Source organism: Liolophura sinensis, chromosome 3 (assembly GCF_032854445.1).
Source record: "Liolophura sinensis isolate JHLJ2023 chromosome 3, CUHK_Ljap_v2, whole genome shotgun sequence".
Classification (NCBI taxonomy): Eukaryota; Metazoa; Mollusca; class Polyplacophora; order Chitonida; family Chitonidae; genus Liolophura; species Liolophura sinensis.
This window is the reverse complement of record NC_088297.1, coordinates 17713918-17725220: the sequence shown is the minus strand read 5'-3', so window position 1 is coordinate 17725220 and position 11303 is coordinate 17713918. Positions and strand designations below refer to the sequence as shown.

At 40.0% G+C, this 11303-nt stretch overlaps 1 protein-coding gene and 2 non-coding genes across 3 annotated transcripts in view; all 3 read right to left on the bottom strand.

The window, feature by feature from the left end:
* The window catches only part of LOC135464205 (pumilio homolog 2-like), a 60415-nt gene that overhangs the window by 28979 nt on the left and 20133 nt on the right, over window positions 1–11303 (bottom strand). Inside the window, exons 5-8 of the mRNA XM_064741709.1 lie at window positions 6723–6938; window positions 5564–5721; window positions 4264–4540; window positions 3045–3132 (exon numbers count right to left, since the gene is read on the bottom strand). Coding sequence (XP_064597779.1) covers window positions 3045–3132; window positions 4264–4540; window positions 5564–5721; window positions 6723–6938 — 739 coding nt within the window. The remainder of the gene's footprint in view (window positions 1–3044; window positions 3133–4263; window positions 4541–5563; window positions 5722–6722; window positions 6939–11303) is intronic.
* On the bottom strand, window positions 3414–3635 carry LOC135464240 (small nucleolar RNA SNORA73 family). Its single transcript, XR_010443648.1, has one exon. It is a non-coding gene; the product is annotated as a small nucleolar RNA SNORA73 family (small nucleolar RNA).
* On the bottom strand, window positions 9603–9827 carry LOC135464250 (small nucleolar RNA SNORA73 family). The gene has a single exon (XR_010443657.1). It is a non-coding gene; the product is annotated as a small nucleolar RNA SNORA73 family (small nucleolar RNA).

Sequence of the window (11303 nt, the reverse complement as noted above, 5' to 3'; positions counted from 1 at the left end):
CCAACCTAGGCCAGACTATTCCCTTTCACAAACATACAGTACAGCATGTCAGATAATTGCTACAGCACGATAGGGAAGGTCCGAAGACAACTAAGACAGTTCTTGAGGGCATACCCTTTGAGAAAAAGGTTCAGGAATAACTCTTCTCAAAACACCTATGAAAAGGGTTTTTGCGTTAAAATTCATATGTACATCATAAGGCAATGCTTGTAGTTCATTCATGGATTGTTTGTACGTGTACATCTGTAATGTACCATGTCATTGATACATGTATTTCTTTTCTTCTAATGCACCAGGCATCTGCAAACACTTCAGATACTCCAATTTGACTTTTTCCAAAACTTTCCCTACGATTAAATAATAAAGACCTTAGTATAGGGATTTTTGCAGAAAGTGACTAAATTTTGGCAAATGAAGTCACACAGAGGTTTTATGTTAGCCTGTGCTGTGTTGTTTTTGCACAAATTTAGTATGTGTTCAGCAAAACGTAACATACATATTTTTTCTTCTTTTTCCGCTTTGGGAGAGTTGCCTCCCCTGAACCTGTTAAAAGTATATCAACAGCAAAAAGAAAAAACAAGAAAATCAACCAAAGAGTTTTATCTGACCTGTGAAAGGGATACCAACAGCATAGGGTCTTGCGATGCTCCGATGACATAAGGCGTGGTCAAGGCCGCGGGGGGGAGGTTGCCTACATAAAGACATACACACACGCACAGTAAGCCATGCAGCCCCCAAAACTTGGACATGCTTCAACAAATTACTGACAACATTCAATAAATAAAACAAACAAAAAAGAGGCTTCGTGTAACACGTTTAGTCAGATTTAATGTGTTATATACCTTCAAAAGAAGACATGCCAATATATATAAATACATATACAAGCCTTGAAAAAAAGAGAAGAGAGACTAACACACATTCTGGTGCTTGTATTACATTGACATGGCGATCAGTCAGGTGTTCTCATTTTTCACGGTAAAATGACAAAGAAACTTTGACCATGGACAAACCCTGGATAGGGCAGAAACTGCAAAATGCTGCAAGACAATACACGCTAAAGGAGGTGGTAGTTTTAGACACTAAGAAATTGCACAGCAGCTTTCAAGCAGCAACTACTGTAATTCAACCTTTTCGCATGTTTGCAAGGTGTTTATTCAAGTATATTCTGAAGGCATTATTCTGTGTTGACTCATAAAACTTTAATTTTTGTGAAGCCCTGAAATTGGCCAAAACAACCAATGTACTTTTGTCCCCCAAAACTAAAACTGTGCATAATCACACTGAAAGTTACTCTTTCGTATGAAAAACAGATGAGGAATTCAGGCAGTATCAGGTGGAAATTTATATGTAATATTTGATTGTTGTCAACTGATGGTGTTCTCTTTTATGGGTGGAAGAAACCGGAGTGCCATGGGTAAACCACCTGTATGTATTCCAAGAGAGTGGTCGATTTGCGCAGTACTTCAGGAAAAAAACCATCAAGTGAAATTTTTGGGGATTTGCAGTAAACTTCAAATGATTCTTCATCAACTAATTCTTGTTCTTCTCTACCACATTTCAAACAGCGCGATGTTCAGTTGAGTGAAACATTCCATGAAATTTGTAAGCAATTAATAGCCTAACATATTGGTGAAAGTTTCATGTGTTGTCAAGATGACCTAAATTGAACAACAAGGTCAAATCATCTGCTTATGACAACCAAGGCCCCTGTAATAGTGGAGGGGGAATCTCAAAAACATAAACAAAGGCTGGGATTGAACCAACACTTCCTTGCTTTGTTGCAGAGTGTCATAATTAACATACCATAAATTTCATTTCCTTTTAAAGCTTTTGAACATGTGCAAACAAGCAGTTGATGACATCAGAACTATGTTCTGCCATGCACAAGTTCAACTTAAAAAGAACGCTGGGTGAAAATCATGCGAAATACACATCACAAGAATAAAAAAAAAAAATTGGGTTCACGGATTCATTCAAGCAGTGGTGACAATTGTTCTGTTTTTCTCCAAGGCATACATGTAATTCAAAGTGTTTGTAAAACCGAGGCCACAAAACGCCACAAGTGAGTGAGTGCCTGGGGTTTAACGTCGTGCTCAACAATTTTTCAGTCATATGAATCCTAAGGAATCCTTAGGGTGTTTGTAATGTACATCCTTGTTGTAGGACAAACTTCAACCACTCTTTTACCTAGTGCTGCTTCACTGAGACGACTTACCGAAGGCAAGGAAACCACCCGCCCGAGCCATTATACTGATATGCGGCAACCAGTTGTTCCACTATCCTCTTTATGCTTAACGCCAAGCGAGGAAGTTACAACTTCCTCCTCTAAAGTCTTAGGTGTGACTCAACCCAGGATTGATTCTGGATCTACCGCTCCTGATGCGGATGCTCCACTAACTGTGCTATCGAGGCTGTTCGATACACCACAGATTATGAACATTTGTAAGATGTAGAAATTCTCTTCTCTCTCTTCTGGCATCTATATTTTGGAGGATTCGCACCATAAGCTGATTTTATCACGGCAACAAATCTGAACTGTCTTTAGTTACAATCTACTTTAGCCTAACCTGCTTCATGATACGTGGCAGTAACCTTGGAGGTATTTGTACACGGAAGTGGCTGTCTGGAAAACTCTTTCTTACAAATTTTGTTTATGCAAAATCAGTATAATGGGGGAGGAAGTTAGTTGCCATGTGCAGTCAGAAATTTATCTAACAAATTACCACCTTAACCCAGTTTCACAAAGCGGCATTTTTATTAGCATACATTTATGACATCTTTGTGAAACCGGGCACTGATCCCTTAGGCAACCTACATGTAACCCTATAACGGGTTACCATATCTTCATTCATGTAGTGGCACATAACACTACATGTATTTCAATTTTCCAGCACAGAATTTTTTAAGGGCATTTCACAAGTATTTCCATGTGCCTTTTCTGTGAGGTCCAAAAGCTCAGTTTGTGACAGACTGTGGACACACTGGGGAACTTTGGTGTTAGTCGGCTTAGCTCTAGGGCATGGCAAGGGGCGACTCGGACTTACCCAGCTGTTGTTGTTGTTGTGCTGCCAGAGCGTACTGTTGCTGGGTTAACACAGCTATAGGCTGCTGCTGACGCTGAAGCAGTTGCTGCTGTGAAACACAAACAGAACAAAAATTTATTTCAGTTTTATTATTTAACTTTTATCATGCTCAAAACTCTTTCCTTGGCACAGGTCTACTTTTTATAAGGCACCGTCTACTTTTTATAGGGTACACTCCCGGAATTATAAGATGTCGTCGAAACTACGCAGGCTGGATTCGAACAGGCGACCTTAGGAGCCATAGTGAAAGAGAGCCAGCGTTTTCACCATCTTGAGACATCTTCGTTTTCAGAGCACCTTCTGGAGCAATTTACAAGGCAAATTCAGTCATTTTGTCCACTGCATGGTTTTTTCTCCCCTGTCACAGTCCACAGAGGGACTCTGGGAAGCTGATGGAATATGCAGGGGTTTGTCCACACCCGAGTTATCAGGGGACAGGGATTATTCTCCAACATTGTGGAAGGGGAATTTGCCTCCAGCCCCTGGGGAAGGGCATTCAGCTCCCGTATGCCACACAGACAGAGCCAGGGTATAGCTGGGTGCAAATGTTGGATTTACTTTAGCTGTTTCAGTGTTGAGCTCAGCATTCATAGGTGCTAAAAACCAAACTCTACTCAACCTGACCTGGAGTCGTTAAGTGTGTATGTAAGTGAAATACTGAAACCTCTCGACTGTAATCAGTGCGAATTATACTCAAACTATTTTCAAAATGACTGCTTCAGGAAAAACCAACATGAGTTAAGTGGAATGGGACCGACTGGGAAAAGCTGAGTCAATCATGTCTTAAGCCCATACAAACGTTATCCTTTAGTGTGGCAAAGCAAACTATGGTTGGAGCAGCTCTCAACGCGTCTACCATTTACTGTTCACAAGATTGGTAGATGGACTGGCAAAGTTTGTTTGCTATGCTAGCCAGCAATGTACTGATATGATTGTTATAGATTAATATTTAACAACTCTGGGCAATACAGGTGACGAAGAAGACAAATTTAGAACTGTTTTCAACTCACAAAGGAAAAGCTGCAAGAAATTCATAAAGCGAAACGTTGCATCTTTCCAAAGATAAGATTTTCAGAAAGATTATCATTACCTGAGCACAATTTCTACTTTTGGCATCATTTTACTCCACATTCTCTATAACAAAAACCCCCATGGTCCAGCAAAGATTAGTTCCACAAACCTGTTGATTGTAGTCCATATTGAAGTTGGGGCTGTCCATTGAGGAAACAAGCTGACTAGAATAATCAAATTGAATAGGATCAATGCCTACAGGTTCAAATTGTGGGGGGTCCAGTTGAAAACCAGAGGCGTGATTTAGATGGGGATGTTGCTCCAGGAAACTGTTATCCGGGCGACCATGCACCATTTTCTGAGGGTCCATTCCCATTGGTTGATGGGGCATGTGCATTTTACTATCTTCATGAGTTGGAGAGTTCTGACGGCTTCCGGGAGTTCGACTGGAACATAAAAGAAATTTCTACTTTAGAAATGAAATACAGAGAACAGAATTCCTTTTTTTATGTGTGTGTTTGTGTGTGTGTGTGTATGTGTATGTGTGTGTGTATATATATATATATATCTTATTCTTCACTGGACTGCTGCAAGCATCTAATCATAATTACAAAAATGTATAAAATAATCTTAGGAATGGTAGTAAGGCTACTTAACAGCTCGTCTGTAGGAGACACATAAATGCAAAACTTCATCTCAATACATAAAGTACTGAAATCGTGGATTTAGTAATTTACTGTAATTAATATGTGCACAGAGTATCAGACAAGGAACATCCCCTTGTGCCATTGTGCTATATACGCATGTAAAACTTCAGGTCAATACGTGCTGTACTTTTTTGAGATACAACCCCTGACATTTTGTTTATTGTGGATTCTAATACATTGTACACTAAGTCAGGAATTCAGTAATTTATGGTATTTAATATGTAAATATCAATCAACAATGGAATACTGCCCTTGTGCTCTACATCTGTGCACACTCTAAGCTCATTACATCCAATACTTTTTAAGATACCACTCATTAACATTTTGTTTTACATCGCTTTCACACTTATTGGATGCCGACGCTCCCAGTACGACACATGCTTTGGCTGTACTTTATGAAAGCAAGCGTTAAAAGGACTTGAGCCCTCCAGGGGTTCACAAGCCAAATCCGAGATCAATCCATCAAATTAATATTGGGCAGAAATTAATGCACAAGCCAAATCCAAGATCTATTGGGCAAAAAGAAATATTTAAATTAACCCATAAATGAACAGAGGATAATGGACAAAATACTATTCCAAGCGAGCTAAAGCATCGTGACAAGGGATTGACCCTCCAAATGTGAGAGCGATCCGATAAGTCTGAAACAAGATATCCTATGGGAATGAAAATTAAAACAAGAAGAACAGATGAACACACAGGCTGAAACCAGTAACATTGTCTGGATGTAGAAAAAGTATTCCAAGCGCAAGCAATGCTCACCTGAAGCCGTCATCAAGCCCGTTTTGGAGAATCCCGTTCGACTGGCTGTTCTCCTTGTTTTCCATGTCCCCTCGGTCCTGGTCACCCCCTTCGAAAGGCGAAGGTGTCTTTGTTTTCTTTTCCATCGGAGCGTCCTGCCCGCCCTCCTGCGGAGGCACCTGTAGATGTCAAAATACCACTGGTTACACAGTTGAAGGTTACCAAATGCCTTCATCTAGTATCTTCTGACTGATTGTCGTTCAGTGCCATGCTTAAGACATTTTTATGTGTGGAGGAAACTGACATCGGGCAAGTTACCAAGAAACCTTTTCCCCCATGTATTGTAGACTTGCTCCCTATGCCGGTAGAAGACAAGCTGTCTCTTAGAAACTTGGTAGCAGAGGGATCTACAAATTTCCTGTTCAAGGTTGGGATTGAACCCATAACTCGTGCATCCTAGTGACTGAAAGACAAGGGCTGACAAAGACCCAACCCTGCTTTCACCTTCCATTCATCCACTGTGTGAAGTATTCGTACATCATACAAACTCTTGTAACTTCTCAATAATCCTGTGCAACATTTAGGAAACACAAAAAGCTTATTTCATGCAGTAAATATAAAATATCTGGTCTTCAAATTAATGCCCACCTGGTAATTTCACACAATAGTGTGCAGTCAAGACATTTCACCACACAAATTCAGGTCCCCTGAATAATAGGTTAACATCATACAAACTTTCGTTCATATAAACTGACTATACATTTCGTCCATGACTAACGTGCCCATATTTCCAGATTCTGAGAGTTCTATTCATTGTAGAAATGTGTTTTGATGTTTACTTGGAATATGGGATGGGATCCTATTAGAAAACTGTTTCATCACCAAAAGTAATATTTGTTGACATTCACCTCTAAAAATGCACTTCTGTGGGCGAAAATTTTAGGTCATTTGGGCTAATGATATAAACAAAATTTTGGATATACATGTACATCTCAAAAATGCTGTGAAGACATGATGATCCTGCTTATCCAACCCCTTTGAACTATATTGTCTTTTAATTCAAGTGTATTAAGCACTTATATCACAAATTTCAATTCAGCTGTCTACAGCTGTATTGTGATAAGTTTCACTGGTTCTGAAAATGTGTAATATACAGATATACTTTAGTACATAGACTTACAAACATGGCACGTTTTCCAGCTGGGTAGCCTCCCTTCATTCGCAGTCGGTTGTCCAGTTCCTTGCCCGTTGGCGATCCCCCGAGGACATATTCCACCATGTTGACGCCGAGGGCACTGGTCTCTGAGCGGGGGGGAGAGCACCGAGTGGGTGTCATTACTAGGGAAACTGCCAGGCCGTCTCTGTACCATCTGGATGGGCTGAGACACCGAGTGCTCTGTGAAAAAAAAGGTAATTTACACATGCTGGGGTTAAGGTGGTGGTCATCCAACGTGTGAATAAGACCTCGAAATAAAAAACTATCAGCTCAAACTGAGCTAAGGTCATCACAAAGGTGACCATGCAGGGTTGATTTATTACTTCATTGGTGTTTTACAGCGTACTCAAGTATACTTAACGTACACAGCATAAGCAAACTTTGCAGATCCCGCGGGGCGGGGGGGGGGGGGGGGGGGGGGGGCGGACCCACCACCATTCCACATGCAACCAGAGAAATCAGCATGAGTGTATTTACTATTATGTCTATAGTCCTGACTAGGTCTCATATTTGTATTGGGCCTAGGCGGGTAATATACCATATTTCCGCAGCCTTTTCACTAGGAGCCGAGACATGTTCAGCTTGCTCCATAATGTCACACCTTCATAACATTTCCCTGACCTATACGACCATTAAAGCCCATGCCACGAGTAGGGGAACTAACTTGTTTTCATACCAGCGATCACTTAGCAGCAGACAGCGGTGAAGGGTGGTGTGGGTAGAGACAATGCCCAAAGGGTCAATTCTAACTGGTGTCATGCAAAGCCTTATGACTACACTTAAAAACTGGGCAGCTATCCAATTAAATATACTATTTCATAAAAATGTGAATGTTCCCACCGTAATGTGTTGTAAATCATTCGTTTGTCAAGTTTGATAAAGGTCATTGCACGATGCTGAGTGCCTCAATCAAGTATTCCAAATCAGTCAAATCTATGTCAAACTTTCTATGCCAGCACCTGTCTAACAACAGTAAACTCTGATGAGCGTAATTAAAACAATCCAGTACAGATGTATCGAACGTATTTCATGGTGGTTCTTTACGCAGTGCTCAACAATATTTCACTCATACGGTGGCAGCCAGCATTATGGTTTGAAGAATTCATAAAATAGCAATCATAAACTCAGCGTTGAACATTTTGTTCACATGTGTGGAATCGGATGCCCATTATATATTTCAACGTTGTATTGGTGAAATGCTATTGCCATTCCTCATCACATTTTCTGGGAGCTCAGTCACATGCGCTAAACTGTCTTACAGGTAACTTACAGAATTCCACACTGACCAATCAGATGGGCTTATTTTCATTGACCCAACCCTTGGACAAAAGACTAATTGTGAAATCTGCCGTCAAATCTAGACTAAATGACAGGAATTCAAAATTTTACACATCACCAGGTCCCTACTGACTATTACTAATTTTAATCACGAATAAGTTTGGCCTTGACACCAAAACAGTAAAAACATCAAAAAGTCCTCTTGTGGTTATAATGATGTCCACAACACTTACTTTATTTAGCACAGGCAAAACAACAGGTGGTCGGATCGGGTCTCTTGCTATGACTGACGTGTCCTACAAACTACGCTGGAACTGAGCAAAGTTGTGATTTGCATATCAATACCACTAGGCTGTTGCAGATTGACATCGCCTCCAATTTTTCATGTGAAGAATGCTAGCCTATTGTTAGGTCATCAGAGCCTACATTAGTAAAGTGTGAAGATGTGTAGCTATATGTTCTAATCTAATAACAAACTGGCTAAAAAATGATTTTTCTTACAAGAACAAACATATAAAACTGACTAAAATTGCCCTAAGACGAGGCTCCTGCTTAACAATGTTTTGTTCAACCTACGAAAGTATTAAAAAAAGAAAGAAAAAAAAAATCGCAAATTTAACATTCAATTATCACTAATTCAGAAAGAAACAAACATTGTTACTTGAACAGTTCAGAAACTTTTCATTCTACATGCATCTTGTAACCATATTCTGAAGTGAATGCAGACATCAGAACTACTAATATAGCCAATAAGGGATTAAAGAGTATTTAATCCTGCCTTTGATTAACCAGTGTGCCTTAATCTCTATATCTTTGCTAAAGAGCACCTATCACCACACCACTCCCTTGTTGAGGATTACAGGACTACAAGGATTGACTGCTTGACATCTTTGAGTTTAGTTCAACAATACGGACAAGTTTGTGTGCAACAAGGAATAAATGTCTCTAACTTGAGATATATGCTGGTGCAAAATTTGGAGCGATCAATATAAATATGTAATTGCTGGCTAGCGCTCGACAGCTGTCTTGTTCTCCAGACTACAGCTACAGGCACCAGAATACAATTACTGTCGTATCGAGAAATGAACATGTAAACCACCTGTTGGCTGTGATAGTTTTGGACCTGATATTTCTGGGGAAGATTATAAAAAGAGACAAGTATTTGCCATCTACTTCCAAACATATAGTCACTCACAAATGGCCATGCTGGCTGACTGACAGGTGGTGGTGTTGAGCCAGCCCATTAGCACATGGGGGGTTTACACGTCAGACCTCCAGCAACGCCTGATGTGTGTTGTACAGGAACAAGATTACCCCCCAATCTCCCCATCTGCCTGTCATAGATTCAACCCCGGTTTCTTCGTAAGTTTTATTGTCCTCTGCTTGCGAAAAGGTTGCGGAACTACAGTAATCAGGCCCTAAATTTTTTTTTTACCTTTCTTCAAGAACGGTCTGCATGAACATTTCTGTTGTATCAATTTATTAGTATCCTAGCAAACAGACATGTACATGTAAACAAATGCCTGAAAATGGCATACACTATGTATTGTAACTTTAGGTTTGTAGGTCTGTCCACTGCATGGTTTTTCTCCCCCGTCACAGCCCACAGAGGGACTCTGGGAAGCTGATGGAATATGCAGGGGTTTGTCCACGCCCCAGTTACCAGGGGGGAAACAGACATTATTCTTCAACACTGTGGAAGGGGACTTTACCTCCAGCCCATGGGGAAGGGCATTCAGCTCCCATATGCCACACAGACAGAGCCAGGGTAAAGCTGGATGTCAATGTTGGATTTTATAATGCATGAAAAATTCGCAAAAACCAGTTACCAGGGCATGTAAGCAGATGCATCCATAGCTTTCAGAGGGGCATATTTCTACATTTCAACCCAATATTATTTGTTGCGTATCTTGCTTGACTGCCCATCTCAAAGAGATTTTATTTCACTTTACAGGCTGACAGCTAAAACAATTTGGATAGAAGATCTTAAATGTTAGAAAACAACAAGTATTGAAAATAAACTTTGATCAGACTACCTGGAACTAGGCTTTATGTTTTACATAATGCTGTTGTTGCGCTATATTGTAATTCAACAATTTACAATTTCATAGGATGTTTAATCAACAACTTTACAAGGGCATTACTCTGTAGTATGCTGATAAAATTAGACTTTTATGCTTGAAATTGGCCAACCCAAGCACTGTACTCTTGCCTCCAAGTTAGAGAGAATCATAAATCAAATTGAATGTTGTTCTTTTCTAGGTAAAAAAGTCAAGGAATTAAACTGCAATGAAACCACAGGCCATATTTTTTCTATCAGGTGTCTCAGAAATAGATTTTTCCACAGATTTTGTTTTGGTCTGGTCTAAAGAAAACTATGGCCTTGAGAAAACTTGGCAGAGAATAAGAAACACCAACCACCAGCCATGCCTCACATTTGCTTACAATTCACTCGAAAATCAATGTAGCAGCCATTAGATCTCTTCCCCCCCCAATAAACATCTCATATTTGAAATCATTATGCTACAACCTTTTTGCTGTGAATTTCACACTATAATACATCATATTTCCAGTAGGAAAATAACACAAACACACTGTCGTCAATTTGCAGCAGCCCGGCCATTTTTGGTCAAGTAAAATATCCAGATTCGTATTTTCCAATCAATTATGTCTATACGACACGATGTTTTGGTCTTATTTTTTCCTTGATGTTTCAGCCTCAAATTCCAGACTCTCAATTTGTTTTAATTTGCATTTGCAAAGACGAGGACTATAGTGGCCACGACAGTGTCCTGTGCCAGAGTATCAAATTATACGCCACTTTCAAAAATAAACACCACAAATAAAATTAACCATCCAAAAACAAGCCTTTTCCTTAAAAGTAAAACGAATGCTGTAAATCAAGCGTACGTCCTGGAGACTTAATTTCAGCCAGTCAAGTTGGGGAAAGTGTCATGTCACATTACGCATTGAAAATTCCTATAGCACATTTCCAAGTTATCAAAGTGTTCCCGTCAGATAAACAAGCACTGCTCTGATGGGCATGTGTCGCATCAACACTTAATTCAATTATCAGCAATCTATTTGACTGGTGTACTCAAGATTATTTCACTTATACGACAGCAGCCAGCATTATGGTGAAAGGAAACCAGGCAGAGGCCCTTGAGAAACCTGCGACCATCTGCAGTCAGTTACCAGTGACCATATCCATGTTAGTAAACAACCATCTAAAACCGTGACTTTTGCTTGATGCTATACATTTAAAGA